General features: G+C 33.4%; 2 protein-coding genes across 3 annotated transcripts in view; both read left to right on the top strand.

The window, feature by feature from the left end:
* Nucleotides 1-9449, top strand: part of LOC106766283 (probable purine permease 11) — a 15135-nt gene extending 5686 nt beyond the window's left edge. The window contains exons 1-2 of one of the 2 annotated variants that reach the window (XM_014651022.2): nucleotides 7610-7724; nucleotides 8299-9449. In XM_014651022.2, coding sequence (XP_014506508.1) covers nucleotides 7688-7724; nucleotides 8299-9410 — 1149 coding nt within the window. In that variant the 5' untranslated portion in view covers nucleotides 7610-7687 and the 3' untranslated portion in view covers nucleotides 9411-9449. Of the gene's footprint in view, nucleotides 1-7609; nucleotides 7725-8298 lie in introns of those variants that run through there. The other variant, XM_022782645.1, reaches the window with a different exon arrangement.
* A 6944-nt stretch (nucleotides 9450-16393) lies between these two features.
* On the top strand, nucleotides 16394-17485 carry LOC106766284 (probable purine permease 10). Its single transcript, XM_014651023.1, has one exon. It carries the CDS (start codon nucleotides 16394-16396, stop codon nucleotides 17483-17485), a length of 1092 nt encoding a protein of 363 aa, XP_014506509.1.
* Nucleotides 17486-21690: the final 4205 nt, after the last annotated feature.

Genomic DNA, 21690 nt, shown 5'->3' on the forward strand with positions numbered 1-21690 from the left:
CATTATCTAAGCATCATTTTAGTAGCAAAATCAACTCCTTTCTAGCTTATAACCTTGTTTTATCCTCACGTTTAGTGTGTTTTCTAGTTTTCTTGTGTTTATTTAGTATATGCTTGTTTTTACCTCTAATCTCTATGTTNGAGTGTGTGAAATAAAGGATTAGGAAGCAATTCTAGTGGAGGAAAACAAGCAAGAACTCAAGAGAACATGTTTTGGGACCATAATTGATCAATTTGAAGCAAATACCCATGTCGGACGCCTTCAGAATCGCGCAAGAGCCTGAATTTTTGAATGCTGTCAAAGCTGTTCGGGCTGGGGTGCCCCTGTCTGCAGAAATGGCGCCTGGGCGCCCCCAGAGGGGGGCTGGGGTGCCCCTGTCTGCAGAAATGGCGCCTGGGCACCCTTGGCTGCTGTTTTTCTGCAGATTTGGCGCCTGAGCGCCCTTTGACTCGCTGTTTTGTGTTTTTATGGCGCCCAGGCGCCCCAGAAGGGAGCGCTGGGCGCGATTTTCCGCTGATGTGTCAAAATTGGGTTATTTAAACATGGGTCTCGCGATTTTTGGGCATTCTTCTCCTCCTACACTTCATTCTTCACCTAGAGAGATTGGGAGAGGCCCTTAGAGGCTATTTGGGGTGTTGGGAAGCTCTCCCACTCCTCCTTGGGTCTTCAAGCTTCTTCAATGGTGTTTTTGCCCCTTTTGGGTTGAGGAAGAAGATGGGTCACAAATTGGAGATGGAGATGCGAAGGGGAGGCGCAAATGGAGCATGGAGCAGCTGCCAAGAACCTTGGGAAAGGCTTTGCATCTTCTCTTTGGTTCCAATTTCTTCCTTATCTCTTCAATTTGTAGAACCCTAAGTTCTCCTCCATGGAGGGCTTTTCCTATTTGTTGAGATTAATTGTAAAACATGGAATTCTTATGTATTTTGTGATGTTAATGATATTAACTTTTCTAATTCATGTTAGTATTTGATTTCTATGCTTAATGCTTGTTGTGGCTTGATCACCCATGGCATGAATTGTGGTTCTTGAAGTATTGAGAAATATGATTGAACCTAGAATTGAAATTGAATACTTATTGGATGAAATTGAGATGTTTGTGAATGCATGAGAACGAAATGGATGAATTCTAGTCTTGACAAATTGTAAATACACTATGTTAAATTCCTTGCACACCAACTGTTTGATAAAATACCAAAAAGATTTCTTGTGTTGTTTTTGTGCACTTTGATGTCTAATTGAGTTATAAAAAGAATAATTGTCATGTGTTGCACAAGTCTCTTGGGAAAACGATACCTGGTCTTACTAGTTTTATTACTTGAACGATTTGGTACACTTGCCAATGAGTTAACAAGTTTTTGTGGTCCAATATACAAAGCCTAAAAGGATATCCTATACTACTTGAACCTTAATACAAGGTCTAGAAATACTTCATGATAACCCAAGTAAATAAGAGTTTAGTTCCTCCTTTTGTGGACGATTTTAACTCTTCTTGAATTTGTTTGGTCATGCTTCTTATGATTGAACCCTTAACTAGGATTTTGCCATCAGATACTCTAATGATCATCCATGCTTAATTAAAGAGAGATGAGTCATGTTATTACCAAATAATTAATCATGTTTACAATTTGTTATGTTTTTTGTCTTTTTCCTCCCTGAACAGTTTTGCACAATTGGTTATGACACGTGTCTAGTTTGTTACACATGAATGATTTTCTTCATCCTTACATATAGAGGCTTTTCCTTTCATGTAATTATCATGATTGAATCAATGAAACATTTCTTCTTCTGAGATGGTATCAGAGCTCTTTCGAGAGTTCTAGTAGCCAAAACCCTATCATATATTTTTGTTCCTTTCTTCTTTATATCTCTGTTTCTTCCTTTCTCCATGGCTAATCAGAATCCCACATACGGTGATTATCTCACCAATCCTTCAAATTCTCTATTTCTTCATGCCAACGAATCACCATCACAAGCATTAGTTTCACAATCCTTAAATGGACGAAATTATCATTCATGGGCAAGAGCTATGAAGCTCACTTTTCTTTCTAAAAACAACCTTAAGCTTGTAGATGACAATATTCCTTCTCCGTCACCAACAAATTCGTACTATGGAGCGTGGGAGTGATGGTTCTTGCTTGGATTCATAGTTCCATTGATGATTCTATTCTACAATCCATTCTTTGGATTGATCAAGCATCAGAGGCTTGGCAAGATCTCCAAGAAGAGATTTTTCGCCTCCAACAAGGCACTCTCATTGTTAGTCAATATTTCACTCAATTAAAAGGTCTATGGGATGAATTTGAAAATTACAGACCGGTTCTCCATTGCAAGTGTTCGATACCCTGCACATGCGAAACCATCCAAGCTTATAAAAAATACAGAGATCAAGACTATGTTATTTGTTTCCTCAAAGGGTTAAACGAGCAATTTTCACATGTCAGATCCCAAATTATGCTTCTAGATCCCCTTCCTCCAATAAATAAGGTTTTCTCTTTGATTGTCCAACAAGAGAGGCAAATGTCTACTACAAAAATGACTGAGTTATCATCTGATGCGAAAACTTTTACTATCAACACTGATCAATATATTGGTCTTGGAAGAGGTCTTGCTGTTAATCCAAACCAATATTTTGGATATGGTAGAGGTCGTGGAAATAGAGGTAGAGGTCGTACCCCAATTGGAAGAGGCCAAAATTCTTTCAACAAACTCTGCATTTACTGTGGAAAAACTAATCACATAGTGGAAACTTGTTATTTTAAGCATGGTTTTCCTCCTAGCTACAAGTCTAGACAAAGCAATACTAATATGGCCAACTCAAATGAGGATTGTGCCATGGAAAAAGGCCCCTCAACCAAGTTGGGAAATACTATCCCAGGTGCTGGTTTTACTCAAGAGCGATATCAAGGTCTTCTTAATTTGCCTCAACAATCCAATTTAGGTAGCTCAAACTCTTCCCATGTTTCCAACTTGGCCCATAACACAACTTTGCATACTCATTCCTCTCCTTCAACAGGTATACCCTGTGATCAATGGCTCATTGATACAGGGGCTTATAATCACACGACTTTTAATCTTGCAAACTTTCTCACTTTTTCTAAAGTTTCACCTATTCTTATTATTTTACCTGATGGATCCAAAATTCATGAAAAAATTTCTGGTACTGTGCAACTTTCTCCTCTTTTAACCTTGAGAAATGTCTTATACATACCTAACTTCAAGGTCAATTTAATATTTGCTGCAAAACTTATTACTGAATCCAATTGTTACCTCATTTTTAACTCTGGTTTTTGCTATATTAAACAGACTCTCAACCGGAAGACGATTGGTATAGCTAAGCAGCTACAAGGATTGTATGTGTTAATGTCTCAAGTAGTGACTTCATCAACCATTAAATCCACTCATTCTATTTGTTCCTGTAATGTTGTTTCTACCCCTAGACTTTGGCACCTGCGACTTGGTCATGTGTCAGATTCAAAATTAAAATTATTATCTACACAATTTCCTTTGGTAACCTTTCAACATACCTACCCTTGTGATGTATGCCAATTTGCTAGACAAAAGGAGCTTCCTTTTGTTTCTAGTACTACTAAATCAATACAAACTTTTGATCTTTTACATGTTGATATTTGGGGACCATGTTCTACAACTTCCATTTCGGGATATAAATATTTTTTAACCATCATTGGTGATTTTTCTCGATTTACATGGGTCAAATTAATGAAATATAAAGGTGAAACTAGGGATCACTTAAAGAATTTTGTTAATTATATAGAGACACAATTTCATGCAAAACTTAAGGTAATTTGAGTGATAATGGATCAAAATTTTTAATGACAGAATTTTATCTTGTAAAGGGAATTTCCCATCAAACTACATGTGATAAAACGCCTCAACAAAATGGTGTAGCTGAGCGAAAACATCAGCATATCATGAATGTTGTTTGGGCATTGATGTTTCAAACTAATTTACCAACATCTCTTTGGTCTTATGCTATCATACATTCGGTTCATCTCATTAATCAATTACCTACACCTTTGTTACAAAATCAGTTTCCTTATACTGTTTTTCATAAACAACAACCTGACTTTAGTCATTTAAGAGTTTTTAGTTGTTTGGCGTACTTTACTACTTTAGAACATGGTCAAACCAAATTATCTCCAAGGGCTAGGAAAGCTATTTTTATTGGGTATAAAGAAGGAACTAAAGGATACTTGTTGTATGATATTCAATCTAGACAATTTTTTGTTTCAAGTAATGTGGTCTTTTGTGAAAATTCTTTTCCTTTTAAATTAGGGAATGAATCTCTAGTCCAGCTCTGCCAAAACCAATATGTGATAATATTGCACCCTTGGATATAGATGATCTCACTATTTTTTCAAATCAAGAGAGTGTAGATAATTCTAATTCAGTTACTACTGCAACACCGCATCCCACAATTTCACAACCTTCTAGACACTCCATGAGACAAAGACAACGTCCACACTACTTGAGAGATTATCACTACTATCTGTTTGCTGCTTCCCATACCAATTTGTCATATGGTAACCATTCTTCCTCTGTACCTTATCCTTTATCTTCTTTTCTTTCTTATAATAAATGCTCCCCTAATTACAAAAATTTTTGCTACTATGTATCTTTCTTGATTGAACCAAAAACATTCACTCAAGCTTCTAAAATAGATTGTTGGGTGTAAGCCATGAATGCTGAGATTAATGCTCTTGAAGAGAACCACATTTGGGAGGTAGTTGATCTTCCTCCCAATAAAAGGCCCATGGATTGTAAATGGGTTTATAAGATCAAATTCCATGCTGATGGTACTATAGAGAGGTATAAAGCTCGCTTGGTTGCTAAGGGATACACACAACTTGAAGGAGTAGATTATTTTGATACTTTTTCTCCTGTTGCTAAACTCACAACAGTGAGGATCATTCTTGCCATAACTGCTGCCAAAAACTGGTTCCTTAAACAGTTAGATGTTAATAATGCTTTTTTACATGGTGATCTACATGAAGAAGTTTACATGAACTTACCCCTTGGTATGACAGCTTCTCATCCCAATGAAGTTTGTAAATTAAAAAAAAAATCATTATATGGGTTGAAACAAGCTAGCTGACAATGGTATATGCCAAGCTCACCACAACTTTATTAGCCATTAAATTTACACAATCTTCAGCTGACCATTCTCTCTTCATAAAGAAAACAATGGCATCTTTTACTGCATTATTAATCTATGTTGATGACATAGTTCTTGCAGGCAATGATTCTAATGAAATTGAATGTATTAAGGCACACTTGGATCAAGAATTCAGCATTAAGAATCTTGGGAAACTTCGTTATTTTTTAGGTCTTGAAATATCCCGCTCTTCTACTGGGATTGTGGTTAATCAAAGAAAATATGCTCTTGAATTACTGGAAGAGAATGGTATGCTTGCTGCCAAACCTATATCCACTCCTATGGAGTCTTCTACCAAATTCAATAGCTCTTAAGGAAATCCTTTATCTGATCCATAACCTTATCGCAGATTAGTTGATGTACCTTACAACCACCAGACCAGACTTAGCTTTTGTTACTCAACAACTTAGTCAACATGTTTCTCAACCAATGGATATTCATCATAGTGCTGCCATGAGTGTTCTTTGCTACATCAAAGGTTCTCCTGCTAAAGGTCTTCACTTTCCTTCCAACTCATCTTTAATGCCTTCTAGTTTTGCTGATTCTGATTGGGGTAGTTGTATTGAAACCCAAAAATCTGTTACCGGGTATTGTGTCTTTCTTGGCTCATCCTTAATTTGTTGGAAAACTAAGAAGCAAACAACTGTATCTCGTTCTTCCTCTGAAGCTGAATATAGGGCTCTTGCAGCCTTGAGTTGTGAACTACAATGGCTTCATTTCTTGCTCACTGATTTGCAAGTTCCTCCCACTGCTCCTATTTTAGTTTTTTGTGATAATCAGTCCGCTATATACCTGGCTCACAATCCAACTTTTCATGAACGGACAAAGCATATAAAGATTGACTGTCATGTCATCTGCGAGAAAATTCAATCCAACTCATTTCTTCTTCTGCTCAATTGGCTGATATGTTCTCTAAGGCTCTTCATCCCAAAGTTTTCACATGATGCATATCCAAGCTTGGACTATTTGATGTTCATAGTCCCGCTTGAGGGAAGGTATTACAAAATAATTAATCATGTTTACAATTTGTTATGTTTTTTGTCTTTTTCCTTCCTGAACAGTTTTGCACACTTTTTCCTCTCTAAACAGTTTTGCACAATTGGTTATGACACGTGTCTAGTTTGTTACACATGGATGATTTTCTTCATCCTTACATATAGAGGCTTTGCCTTTCTTGTAATTATCATGATTGAATCAATGAAACATTTCTTCTTCTGAGACATGTCGTGAGAATAACATGAGGTCCTAGTCTGAAGGTCTTTCTCTAGTTGGCAAATGGTGTTTTAACAGACTAACCTTGTGGTAGCTTTGAGTGGGTCAGTTGTTTTAGCACACAGGTGCAAAACCTTCCACAACTCGACATTTATACTATAGTTCCGATTGACCAAGTCTAAATTTGTGATATAATTTGAGATGAATGTTTTACTATTTGTAAAGTGTGATATATATGAATTTTTTTTGCCACCATGATAATCCGTTTTATTGGATCTAGTAGTTTCATATATAGGAGTTATCCTTTTCTTTGGTTGTTAAGAAAAACCATTTATGTACATAGTTTTTGAAACTTGTACCTTATATATAGAGTTGGTTTTATGGTTAAATTAGATGACGGTAAAAATAATTTTCTCATAATTTGTTAACTGATCTATTTTATTAATTATGTGATAATTTCTTTTAAAGTTTTAATACTATAAATTTTGAAATGTTACACGAAAGATGTGTTTTGAGATTTTTTTTCATCAAATATATAAAAAAAAAACAATATTTCTGAATACTTCTTTCTTCCTTGTAATTTAGGTGTGAATATAAATTTTTCAATAAATGCAAATAAAAAGAAAATGAGAAGTAAAAATTATGAATTAAAAATTTCTTACAGAATTAAATTAATTAGTTTATCTTAATTTATAGAAAACCGAACGAGAAAACTTAAAAAACAAAATTTATATAAAAAAAGAGTTAATTTCATCTTTATNNATTTATTTTACCTCTAATTAGTTTATTTTATTTTCTTCTCTTTACAAGTATTTGAGAAGAAGTTTATTTAAATGAGCTTGGTCATATATCCTTATCTAGTTTTAAATTTTATAATCAGCATTTAGTTTTGCAGCATATATATATTGCCCATTGCTTAAATCAAATAAGTATTTCAAAAATTTTGAATCAATAAAATATTACGGAGATGCATATTTTGAAAAAAAAATTATTTGATTAACACAGTGGACGGTAAAAACAAAGTATACGTATATGAATATTTAATAAAAACAATTCTAAACCAGGTATTTCAACTTTTCATGAAGGCCAAGGCCAAAAATGTTTCTTCAATAAAAATAGATGAACTATCATCACCAAAGAAAAAAAGTCAATGACTATATGCGGGAAACCAATATAAAAAACAGTGAGAAAGAGTATATTATTAAACCAGAGATTACAAAATGATTTGATTGGCCAAACAATCTTTCAATAGTCCAACTCAATCCAATTTTATTAGTTAGTGCAAAGATTTGGTGAAAATCAATGGAGATGGTTAAAGACCAGCAGCTACAAAATACAGGTTAGTTTCTTAACACTGCTCGTTAAAGAGAAACTCTTGCATCTTTTTAAGGGAGGGATGAGTGGAACCTGCTTGGTTATTCTGGAACAAAAACAGACACTAAAGGAACATAATTCTCACTGATTTCCAACATCCTCTTCCTTTATTGATTGCGTAAGAATCACTGTTTTTTTAATCATCACTTAAGAATCACTGTTTCTTCTCATAGGATTTAATATTAAGTTAGATATTATGACAAACAGGTGGATGGCGAGCCTTTTGGTGTTTCTTGTAATTGGCTAATAACATTGCCATGTCCCATTTCAATATCTAATGGTGAAACGTGAAAAAAAGTTAGAGATTGTTTGGTTGGAAACCTGTCTTTGGTTTTTTGTCCATTTTCTTCTCAATAATTTAATGGCATAAACTAAACAAAGATACAAAACTTAACTATACTATTTAGTATTTGGATTAGAGGAACTACTTTCGCAAAAAGCCAAAGAAATTTGTCTCTAGAGTCTCACTAGTTTAAACTACTTCTGATTATGTCAGAAATGATAGCACTAATCTAAGTTTCTCGTGTGTATATCCTCAGATGATGGAAAATTGTACGACTCTAACAGAAACACAAATGTCACACAGAAACTTCAACATCCAAGATTCGAAAAATGCAAATGGTGGTTGCGTGTGTCCCTCTACATAATCTTTCTTCTGGCAGGCCAATCTGCAGCTAATCTTCTGGGAAAGTTATACTATGACAATGGTGGTAACAGCAAATGGATGGCAACTTTTGTTCAATCAGCAGGATTCCCTCTACTTTTTCCACTCCTTTTTTACTTCTCTACAAGAAAGCAGCACAAATTAAGTAACAAGCTCAACAATGATTCCCATAAAACAAAACCAAAACTTTCTATCCTTGTTTTCCTCTACCTAGCTTTTGGCTTAATCCTGACAGGGGAAAACTTGATGTATTCCTATGGACTTCGATATCTCCCTCTTTCCACCTATTCTCTGCTGTGTGCAACCCAATTAGGCTTCAATGCAATCTTCTCTTTCTTCCTCAATTCGCAGAAGTTCACAGCATTCATATTCAATTCTATAGTCCTACTTACCATATCAGCTTCCCTGCTTGCAATCCATGCTGATTCTGAGGATCAAATGGGACTTTCGAGAGAAAAACATATAATTGGGTTCTTCTGCACTATTGGTGCATCAGCTACATTTTCTTTATATCTCTCTCTTGTGCAGCTTTCTTTTGAGAAGGTTATCAAGAGAGAAACCTTTACTGTTGTGTTAGACATGCAAATTTACCCATCCTTCATTGCTACCTGTGCTTGTGTTGTGGGCTTGTTTGCAAGTGGAGAGTGGAAAAGTTTGGATGAGGAAAGTAAGAACTATGAGAAGGGAATGGTGTCATATGTAATGACTCTACTTTGGACCGCTGTGACATGGCAAATATCATCTATTGGTATACTGGGGTTGATTTTTGAGGTATCTTCGTTGTTTTCAAATGTGATAGGTACCTTCTCATATGCCATTGTTCCCATCTTTGCAGTGATCTTCTTCCATGACAAGGTGAATGGGGTGAAGTTTATAGCCTTGTTGTTAGCAGTGTGGGGCTTTCTATCTTATGTGTATCAACATTATATAGATCACAAAAAAGCCAAGACAGATAAAAGTGCCTTGGGGTTTCACTGGCTGAGGTAGAAATTTGCTGATTGTGGAATGGGATGGACCAAAATTTATGAAATTATTATACTCACTTGCATGGTTTTGTGAATTGTGTCTGCCACAGCTTGATTTGTACTTTTACAAGAAAATGAAAATAAAATATTTTGTAGAAATTAATATTAGTTAATATTGATTATAATTACATTTATGAGATTATTATATACATATATATTTCTGACATGCCTAGATTATATAATATTTTTTTAGAAAAAACTTCTTTTAACAATTTTTTGACAACGCATACGTGGCAGCTTGTGATTGATCCGTTTTAAATATTTTTTAAACATAAATTCAAATAGACCAATAAAATAATGACACGTGTCCCGTTGTAAAAAAAATTATAAAAAAATGTTGTGAAAATATCATTATCCTATTTTTTTTTATCCTGCATTGCATATCTGTTTTATACGTGAAAAAACTTAGAACAAACCCTTCAGTGTGATGGAAATGCTAATTGGACCATGAGAAGCACTCATCTCAGTTAATTAAAGTACTCACCATCAAAAGGCAAACCTGCTTTTTGTTTTCCTTCCTTACAGTTAGACATGATCAAAATGAAGCTTTCAAAAAATAAATAAGTAATAGAAAAATTATTCAACCTAGAAATAATTATCTCTATACTTTTAAAATATACCAACATTCATTATTTTTATAATAAACTAGCCAAAACATAGGTTTTGCGTCTATTTGTTCACACTTTTTAAAATTAAAATAAAATTGAATTGTTGTTAAATATTATAGCTAATTCATAAGTATATTTCAATTTATTTCAAGAATATTAATGTTAAAAAAATATTATATACACTAAATAGAAAGATCCTCGTTATGTAATATTATAATTGTTATGATGAAATACTATTTATCTATCTCTTATTAAAAATAATAGGTTAATTAAGTTTTAAGTGTTTTTATAAATTTTAGTACGTTTAATTAATTTTTTATTAAAAAACTTCCATCCTGTAGTTAGAAAAATTGTATATTGTTAAATTGAGTCATTGTTATTTGATTTTGTTATTAATTTAGTTGACATGCCTGTTATTTTGCATTGTCATTATTGACATATCTTTACATATGAAAAATATATAAAAAGAAATTAAATAGTTAAGTGTTATAACTCTCTCAGTGAGTTTTTGTAATTAAGTTTCTATTAAAACAATTTATATTACATTAACAGTGATGTCCTAGGTGTTCAAGCAAATTTTGATATCCTATACTTCTCAAACATTTTCTATAGTTATCCACAGTGAGATAGACACAATATTTCATTTATTTCTTTTATTTGAACTCTTCCTATGTTTATCAGAAAAACTCAACAATGGTTTCTAAAAACTGTTTTACAAATAAGAGAAATTCCTGCATATAACACTTTCAATATAAATGAAGAGTTTGTAATGTGTAAAAAATTCAAAATTGAGAAAAAGATTGTGAATTCAAGTGTGGTGCTACTTAATATGACCGTTGAATTAAATAATATAAGTCATCATTAGCAATGATAATTGATGATAACTTATTATATTAAAGGTACAATTTATTATTTTGAAGCTTTCAAAATATTGACTAAGCATGTAACCAATTATTACTTTGAAATAATTTTTTCATTAAATTATTTTTTATGAATTTTCTTATCATATTAAAAATATTATAGCCAATTGTTTTAAATAATAATCAATTACATTTTTTTTGAATATTGTATTTAAAATTCTTTCTTAAAATTGAAGAGAGTATATTAGACATTATAGAAAACAAACTTTAAGAGTTATTCAAGATATTTTTCCTTAAATACTTTTTGAGCTTCATTAAACAAGTTAGAGTTCTTAGATCAAATTGCACTAAGAACTTCATTGGAATTTTCTCTCTCTCTGCACATTCTTACTTTTAAGTATGCTGCATATTACTCATGATAGAAAGAATATAATTATATTGTATAATCAAAATTATGGAACAATTTATGTTATATTGGGCTTTCCTCTAGCATCAATAATAACACTATTAAAAGCTCCACTCATGTTGTTTACTAGTGTATCACATACTGTTTGACGTAAATCTAGATCTAGACCAATACCTTTTACAAAGAATAAAAAATTGTTAATAAGCTAAAAGTATATAAGAGGTTGCACTAAGGAAGAAGGAATACCTTGGGGGAATAACAATTAGGTATTTGTAAGTCTCTACATTGACATCTTTTATATTCAACATTTTTCTTTCCCAAGCTTGGGGGTAGGTACTAGTAGTACCCTTCCACATCAGAGTCTTCAAGATGTAGCCTCTGAACTTCTTTTCTGAAATTAACATATAAGTGTCGCATGCAAAATTTGTTCTTTGCCCCAGGTAAAAGTTCAGACATAGCTGGTAGCAAACCCTGTGTAAAGGGACCAAACTGAACATTTTTAACAAAAATGGGGACCAAAAATTACATAAGTAATATTAGAAACCAATTCAGTAAGATATAAGAAATAGAAATACCTTTTGTTGGTCAGACATAAAAGTGCATGCATAACATACTTTAGTGCCCCCAAGGTCTTCTATCAACAAATCCAAAAACCAAGTCCAAGTTTCTTTGTTCTCTACTTCCACAATTGCATATGCCAAAGATAACATCTGCTCATTAGGATCTCTTCCAACAGTTGTTAATAACTCCCCTTGTACTTTCCTTTCAGAAAACATCCATCCAAACAAAGAAAGGGCCTACTAGAGATGAAGCTATTCTTGCAAGCTTTCAAACAAACATAGAACCTCTGAAATATGGTCTAACCATTTTCACTATCCACTTTAACTTTGACCGTTGATCCAGGTTACATCTCAATAATTCATGTGCATAGTCATATATTCTTGTGAATTGATTTTTGAATGAACCTTCAACTTTGCGTGATGCTATTAATTTTGCCCTACGAGCTTTAGATATTGTGACATTTGTATTCCATTTCCTCAAAACTTTTGATCATATTTCATTTATCTTCAAATTCGGATTTTCAAGTAGTGTGGTATCTAATGTCTCACTCAACCACTTAGCATTCATCATTTTGATATTGAATTGCCTACTGCAAGTATGAGTATCCAATACTTTTCTTAATTGCCATGTTCTACATCCTTCTAAATATCCACAATAAGCCATCCATGGACATTTTTTTTGGGCACCCAAGCATCTCACTTGCACCCTTTTGTTGTCATTCTTAACAAACTTCAAATTCCTCTCCCCATGGACGACATAACTTCTAACAACCTCCGTAAACTCATTTTTATCACTAAACTTTGTTCCCACTTCCCACTTGTATTCTCACATATTTTTTTGCTTAACATATGCCCCAAATGGACCACAACTTTGCCTTTCATCACCTCAGTCCTCACTTCCACTTTCTTCTAAACTGTCCAAAAATTTTGAGTCCAACTCATCATCAGACAACCCCCTGTCATTTGGGTTTCTCCGCCTATGTGCACTGTCATGTGTGTCTAAATCACAATTGATTTCATTTTCACTAACTTTTAATGACACAGACCCTTCTATGTTGTTATCTACTAGTCCTTCATCAATATTTACATCAACATCAACTAGTCCTTCATCCACTTCTTCTTCATCAACTACTCCATGAGGAACTTCACTGTTGGAAACAGGATGACTCGGTTTCAACACCAAGAGGGGGGGGGGGGTGAATTGGTGAGGTTCAAAAATCAGAGTCTTTTAAAAATCTTTTTCGCCAAGTATAAAACTTTACAAAGTTTCTTGAATCGCAAGGAATAAGAAGTTTAAGTGCAGCGAAGATATAAAGTTGACTGCGTAAATTGTAAAGTTGACTTAAAGTAAAAGTGTAGGGAAAGAGAAAGCAAACACATAGTGTTTATACCGGTTCGACCTCAATGCCTACATCTAGTGTCCTTCCACAACCAGGAAGCCAATGCACTATATTAGTCAAGGTTTTTACACAAGATTTCTATAAAGACCTCCACATTAAAATATAGACAATCTCTCTAACTCTCTAACGAAAAGTATAGGCAGCAACAATAAAGATCTGCAACAAGATATCCCCTCTTCTGCAATCTTCAACCCACTTTGAACAATCCTCAAAGTGTACAGAACTCCACGAGTTCACCTCCTGTAATCCCAACAGGACAACAACAATCTTCCAAAGATTGATAGAATTCTTGATCAATATGATGAACATCAGCAGTGTAGAATTTGATCAAACAATAAGCGCAAAATACTTCCTCCTTAATAAACTCTTCAAAGAAAGATCTCCTCCGTCTTCTTGATGAGTTCTTGGAGCATTTTCTCAAGATCACAATCTGAAACAGTAAATGAAAATTGTTAGATCAACCAGAGTCATTGTGATCAATAGAATCACATCTATTTATAGTTTTCTATAAATCAGACGCTCTTGTAGTCGACTTTGCTACTAATGTAGTCGACTATCATCAAACAGTTATAACAGTTAAAACAAATTACTTGCAGTCATACCAACCAAATTGATTTCGCATTTAATTCAGTTGACTTGCATTTAATGCTTTAGCATAAAATAGAAATAAAGTCATTACAACACAAAAACATTAACAAAATTTCAAAACAAATAACTAAGTCGAATTCACTGCGCGTGCAGTCGACTTAGACACTTCAAATCAGTTTTGAAAATTTTTTCAATGTAAAATTACTCACAATACTGCTTTTAAAATCTGTGCAAAGTCACGAGTTTTAATCGACTTACTTCACAATGAAGTGGACTTAAAACTTGCAGTTTTGCCACACAATATAAGTTCAACAAAGTGCATGTGGTTTTCTTTTCATAAACATATGTAATGCAATCACAAGTGATGTATCAAGTATAAAATCAGTGAATATGCATACATATATGAGGGTCAACACAAACATGTTCTTTAAGATATCATTCATAATAAAGAATTGAAATATAACACATAACAACAATACACGTGTTATTAATAATGTTTTGTCATCATAAAAAACCAGAACACTGCGAGATTAAGGTTTAGCTAAACTAAGTGCTTCCCTTATCAACAATCTCAACATTCACTATGCATCACCCCTGCATCATCATCCTGACTTGAACTAAATTCTTCAATGACTACTTCTTCCTCCCCCTTGTTCAATAACAACTTCCTCCTCTTACACCCCAACGTTTTGTTCAACCATATCCACCCCTGTACGTTCACTTCATCCTCCCCTTGCATGTTCACTTCATCATCCATCCCCTGCATAGCCACTTCATCATCCACCCCCTGTACAACCACTTCATCATCCTCCACCTGCACAACCACTTCATCATCCTCCCCCTGCACCTCCACTTGATCATCCTTATTCCCACCTACATGTCTACCTTCACTCTCTATACTTGAAGACAGAGCAAACAAAGTTCTTCATTTAATTCACTTTGAACAATAATCTCTGGCTCGTCATCCACATCGTGGACCACAAACAAGTGAACTTCCCCAAAATACTTGGCAACGTTTACCATGTTCATTGCATCTCTATCATCATACAACTTATGCAGAATATTTTGAATGCAATAAAATAACTCAAACACTTTAATATACCCCAACTCCTTAATGGAATCTACCACTTCAAAATAACTCCATTTGTCAAGGTCCACACTCCAATAAGTGACTTTGCCACCAACATATTCAAAAGGTATATCCTTTATCAGGATCCCACCATGGTGGACCACAACATTAAATCTCTCCTCAGACGTTCCAAACGCTAGCCTACAAAATGAACTTTATGGGCATGGGACCACTATGGAAACGCTAAAAGTAACTGCTATTTACGCTAAAATAACTGCTAAACCGTATGGGAAAGTTTAAACAATAAACCAATAATCAACAATCAACCACACACAACCATAATATGTTACACAACAATGCCCTAAATAGTTCGCGCAATTTTTCAACAGAATCTAACTTTAGAAAAAATCTAACACTCACATTTTGATGTGTGCATAAAATAGGAGTGACACAACACAGAGCTTAGATTACGAGATTACGAAGCATACCTGACTGCCAAAGATCAATGCTTCCAATTTCAACTGGACGTCACTGATGTTCTTCCCAATCTTCTTGATTTCGCTACCAAACCATGCAAGAACTTTGATTCTCAACACCCTTAATTTAATTTTTAAAACAAAAACCCTAATATATGCAATTGTAATTTTAAAATGATTAAATCCACCTCATTGTGCCTGAAGGAAATCCACGTGGACAGTTAAATGCCATCTCAACAGTCTTGTACACACCTGAATTGTCTGTCGTTAACGATTTAAACGCCGTTTGCAAAAAGGACCAAATTAAACAAAAAATACATTCTTTAGGACAACATTGCATAGAAAAAATATTGAGACCAAATCAAACGCACTTGACGAAAATATGAACCATAAAAGGTGTTAAGCCTTTTAAATTTTATAATCAGCATTTAGTTTCCAGCATACATATACTGCCCATTGCTTAAATCAAATAAGTATTTCAAAAATTTTGAATCAATAAAATATTACGGAGATGCATATTTTGAAAAAAAAATTATTTGATTAACACAGTGGACGGTAAAAACAAAGTATACGTATATGAATATTTAATAAAAACAATTCTAAATCAGGTATTTCAACTTTTCATGAAGGCCAAGGCCAAAAATGTTTCTTTAATAAAAATAGATGAAATATCATCACGAAGAAAAAGTTAATGACTATATGCGGGAAACCAATATAAAAAACAGTGAGAAAGAGTATATGATTAAACCAGAGATTATAAAATGATTTGAGCCCAAACAATGTTTCAATAGTCCAACTCAATCCAATTTTATTAGTTAGGGCAAAGATTTGGTGAAAATCATAAGAAATTGCTCCTGCATCCTTCTCTTATCTCAATTGTGAACCAATTCTCTTTAAGAGAGAAAGTAAAAGAACTTATCTCAATTTCTTACACTTTGTATTCTGCTAGATTACTGCGTGTGCAACAACTTGAACACAATGTCCGCAGCTGTTACTCATCAACCTCAACATTCAGCATTCGGAAAATACAAACGTTGGTTGCGTTTGTCCCTTTATACAATCTTACTTCTGGTAGGCCAATGCACAGCCACACTTTTGGGAAGGTTCTACTTTGACAAAGGTGGTAAAAGCAAATGGATTGCAACATTTGCTCAATCTGCTGGGTTCCCTATACTAATTCCACTCCTATTTTACTCTGCCAAATCAACCAACCATGATTCCTCCAAGACCAAAACCGAACCAAGAAGCTCAGTTATGATTCCCTTGTACCTAGGTTTTGGTCTAATGTCGGCAGTAATGGACCTCTTGTATTGCTATGGACTTTCATGTCTTCCTCTTTCCACTTTTGCCCTAGTCTGTGCCACCCAACTAGCCTTCAATGCTGTAGCTACTTACTTAATCAATTCCCAAAAGTTCACTGCATTGATATTGAACTCTGTCGTTGTTCTTACTATGTCAGTTATCCTAATCGCACTCAACACTGAATCGGAGGACACAGACCTTCCGAAAGGGAAGCTACTAATCGGGATCTTCTGTGTCCTTGCTGCATCTGCCATGTTTTCTTTACAACACTCTCTCTTGCAGCTCTATTTTGTGAAGATTGCAAAGACAGAACAAACCTATCCTTCTCTGTTGAAGATGAATTTTTACCCCATGCTCATTGCTTCAGTCGCTGGCCTTGTGGGATTGTTTGGAAGCGGAGATTGGAGAAGTATGGGAAGAGAGATGAAGGAGTTTAAATACGGTGGAGCGTCTTACGTAATGACTCTGGTTTGGATTGGTGTGACATGGCAAATAGCATGCCTTGGTATGTTAGGGTTGATTTTCGAGGTATCTTCATTGTTCTCTGTTGTAATAGGTAACCTGGAACTCACCGTAACTCCTATACTTGCTGTGTTTGTGTTTCATGACAAGATTTATGGTGTGAAGATTATAGCCTTCTTGTTAGCTGTATGGGGCTTTTTGTCCTATATATACCAACATTATCTCGATGACCAAAAGGCCAAGCCAGATAAAATTGATGATGGTGGCCTTGGCCTTTCAAAGCTAGAAGAACAAATTTCACAATAGAACAGCACAAATAAAGTTGAGATACAGAATATAAGAATAAAATTAATTGTTCTAAAAGTATAATGTTTTCTATTTTTTCAAGAAAAAAGAAAATAAAAAATAGGTAAGGATAAAAAGTTTAAGTGTGTTAAATAATAATTTTTCTAAACATTTATCCAAAGTATCTTTATGCATGGAGTTTTATCAAATAAAGTTTTGTATAGTCGTCATCTTCAGTACTATACATTATATATGAACAGTACGTATGGTCAATGTTGATTTTGCTTTAGTTCTAACACTCTATTCAGGAATATTAATTGTCTGGAAAAACAAAATAAATTTGTGTTTGAATTTTCCTAGTCCAGGCTGGGGAATGATTTTATTTTATTTTATTTTTTAATTAATACGAGAAAATAGACATCTATTTTATCAACAAATTTATCTATAAATTTTAAAAATATATAATTATTGATGCATTATAAAAAAATTAAATTACCAATAAATTTAATAATTAATTTTACCGTGATATGGTTAAAGTCTAAAATAGAAACTTTAATACCCATTTATTGGTAGAAATATATGTTGATAAATTTTATCAAGAGAGGTTACTCTCCAATATTTCTATCAATAATAAATATTCTAATTTACCAATAGATATTATCAATAAATTTATTACTAACTAAAATTTTCATCGATAATTAAATTTCTAAAATTTGATGATAAATTCATACCGAGAATTTGTTTTTGTTAGTAAAATTTCGTTCATAATTCAACAATTTTTTGCAATGTAAAATTACAATAATTTTATATTTATTATTCATTAAATAAATATTTCCAGGGAACTTTTATAAATTAATAATCTAACTTAACCCTCGTTTCTTACAAATATGGAGTTTCATTTGGATTTTTCGCTATGTTTATCATACATGTGGTATGTAAAAAGGAAAGCAACATTACTTAAATTCGGTTGTTTGGAGAAAAATAATAATTGTGTTTTTGGGAATGTAAGAACTTATAAAATATATTATTAGAATTTATAAGTGTTTTAAAATAACGAGATCAATGTTTTAAAGTTTAAATAATTTAATAAAATAAAGAAAAATCTTTAAACCGGTCTCATTACTTAAAACACAAACCATTTTTTTAAAACTTTTTCTCCTAGTCTCCTCTCACTTCTTTCTAAAATTTATAATTTCTCGATCATCTGTTTGACGATCTGGAAATTCCTAGGAGATCATGGTTGAATAATCTCCATTTTTACCCGATCAATTTCTGGTATAGAGCAACTAATAGTTTTGACTCATTTTCTTGTTTGTTCTTAGTTTGAGATCATGTAATGTGATTCTTAGTGCCATGTGTTTTGTGACTTCTTCTCCTATAGTTCTTTGGTAATTTGAGGTCCTAAGGACTCATTCCGTTTCCAATTCGGTGTTTCATAGGTGATTTTAGAGTTCCTTGTGCTTCAAACAATCTGTGAGACATTCTTAAAGTTGTGGTAGCTTTCTCTTAAGGTAAGAGAAGCTATATGTTTAATTTTAATTTATGTTTGTATGTTTGTTAAATTGATTGAGTTAAAATTTCAACATTTATGCTATGTTAAGTTTATTTAAATGAGTATGTTTTGGTATTTGATGGTCTATACCTGATGTGACGAAATTTAGATGTTAATACTATCATGAATTGTATGTTATGAAGTTGTATTGATGTTTGAAATTGGATCCAATGTTTATGGAGTGAGAAGGTATCAAAGATACGGGTTTGGTAGTTAAAAAGGAAGGCCTTAATAGGCAAGTTTATGGAATAAAGGTTGCTGTGAGGAATCTGTTATTCAGGTCTGTTGTGGTGTCAGTTGAGACTTGTTAGAAGTGTGAATTAGTTGAAAATTGATCTAGAACTAAGGAGTAGTCCATTGATGGTATTTTGGAGGGTTTTAAGTGCAAATTAGGGGTTTGAGTAGCGAAATTTTGAAAGTAAGGGGTAGGGAATGAATTGGGAGTTTGAGGTTTGTGAGTGAGTCATTTATGACTTGTTTAAAATTTTAGTCTGCTGAAATTGGTCTTAGAAGTATTAGAATTGAATTTAGGTAAGTTTATAGTAGTTAAGTTAGGTATATGAGGTAGCTAATTTGAATTAGTGATGTATTTTCAGATGTTTCTCAATGCCTAGAATATCCTAGGAGCCAGTTAAACATGTATAAAGGTAGAAAAGGTCAAATTAAAAGTGTGTCAAATTTTGGTGTGATGTTGAGTGCCCCTAAACGCCCTCCTTTTATGCAAGCTTTGGGCCTGAGCGTCCTGTTTGTGCAAGGTTTGGTGCTGAGCGCCCCCTAGACGTCCTATTCCAATGGGTTATGGTGCCTGGGCGCCCCTTTTCAGGTTTTTGGTTTTCTAGTTTCTAGGTTGTTTTGTGATTTTTGATGCACTGTTTTGTATAATTTGATGAATGTCTACTGGTCTCGTGTGAGTTTCTAATGTGTTACTTGAAGGTATATGTTTATATGAACGAAAAATGTGGAAAGGAATTTCAAGGAGGAATATACTATTGGTGTTTAAGTGTTATTAATTATAAATATAAGAAGCTTGATATGAGGGTTATCCTGACATTAATAGCGTCTTCCTCGAACTAGGTTGGGTCAAAGCATGAAGATGAAGCTACATAGGTGGAATTGGTGTGAAGGCTATGGGTGTAGTGGCGGGATCACGATTTTGGTGAGTATTTATTGTAGGATAGAGGTGTTTGATGGATCTTCGGAGAGGTTGGGCCAACTCTAGAGAAGAGTGACTAACGAGACCTCATGTGATGCTCTAGCCTTGACTTGAGACAAGATATGTTTACCCACATTTTGACATAATAACATTCAAATTCGTCAAGTAATTTTATAAGGAGGGAGACCCCTCTATTTATAAAGAAAAGTGTCTCCAAAGTACACAAGAAACCCTAAAAATTATCCACTCTTAAATTGAAATGTGACAATCCACTTTTACAAAGTTTCTCCACTCTTAAAGTGTCATGTGACAATCCACTTTTGTAAAGTTTTCTCTACTCTTAAAGTACCATGTGGCAATCCATTTTTGCAAAGTTCTTCCACTCTTAGAGTGTCATGTGACAATCTATTTTTGCAAAGTTTCTCCACTCTTAGAGTGATATGTGACAATCCACTTTAGCAAGAGTTTCTCCATTTAGAAAATGACATGTGGCCACTTCCTTCTTAAGAAAACTCTTCACTAAGGTTTTGCCATGTCCTATGGTGGGACACACTCTTTTAAGCTAATATTACAAACCATACAAGACTTGGTCCAATATATAAATCCTAAAAAGATATCCTATACTACTTGACCCTTAATACAAGGTCTAGAAATACTTCATGATAACCCAAGTAAATAAGAGTTTAGTTCCTCCTTTTGTGGACAATTTTAACTCTTTTGTTTGGTCATGTTTCTTATGATTGGATCCTTGGCTATGATTTTACCATCAGATACTCTAATGATCATCCATGCTTAATTAGAAAGAAATGAGTCATGTCGTGAGAATAGCAAGAGGTTCTAGTCTGAAGGTCTTTCTCTAGTTGACAAAGGGCGTTTTAACGGACTAACCTTGTATGGTAGCTTTGAATGGATCAGTTGTTCCAGCACACAAGTGCAAAACCTTCCACGACTCGACATTTATACTATAGTTTCGATTGACCAAGTCTGAGTTTGTGATATAATTTGAGATGGATGTTTTACTATTTGTGAAATGTGATATATGTGAAATTTTATTGCATTTTACCATGATAATCCGTTTTATCGGATCGATTTATGTACATAGTTTTTGAAACTTGTAACTTATATATAGAGTTGGTTTTATGGTTAAATTAGATGACGGTAAAAATAATTTTGTCTCCTAATTTGTTAACTAATCTACTTTATTAATTATGTGATAATTTTTTTTTACAGTTTTAATACTATAAATTTTGGAATGTTATAGGAAAGATGTTTTTTGAGATTTTTTTCATCAAATATATTAAGAAAACAATATTTCTGAATATGTCTTTCTTTCTTCCTTGTAATTTAGATGCGTATATAAATTTTTCAATAAATACAAATAAAAAGAAGATGAAAAGTAAAAATTATGAATTAAAAATTTCTTACCGAATTAAATTAATTAGTTTATCTTAATTTATAGAAAACCGAACGAGAAAACTTAAAAAACAAAATTTATATAAAAAAAGAGTTAATTTCATCTTT

Source organism: Vigna radiata, chromosome 7 (assembly GCF_000741045.1).
Source record: "Vigna radiata var. radiata cultivar VC1973A chromosome 7, Vradiata_ver6, whole genome shotgun sequence".
NCBI lineage: Eukaryota > Viridiplantae > Streptophyta > Magnoliopsida > Fabales > Fabaceae > Vigna > Vigna radiata.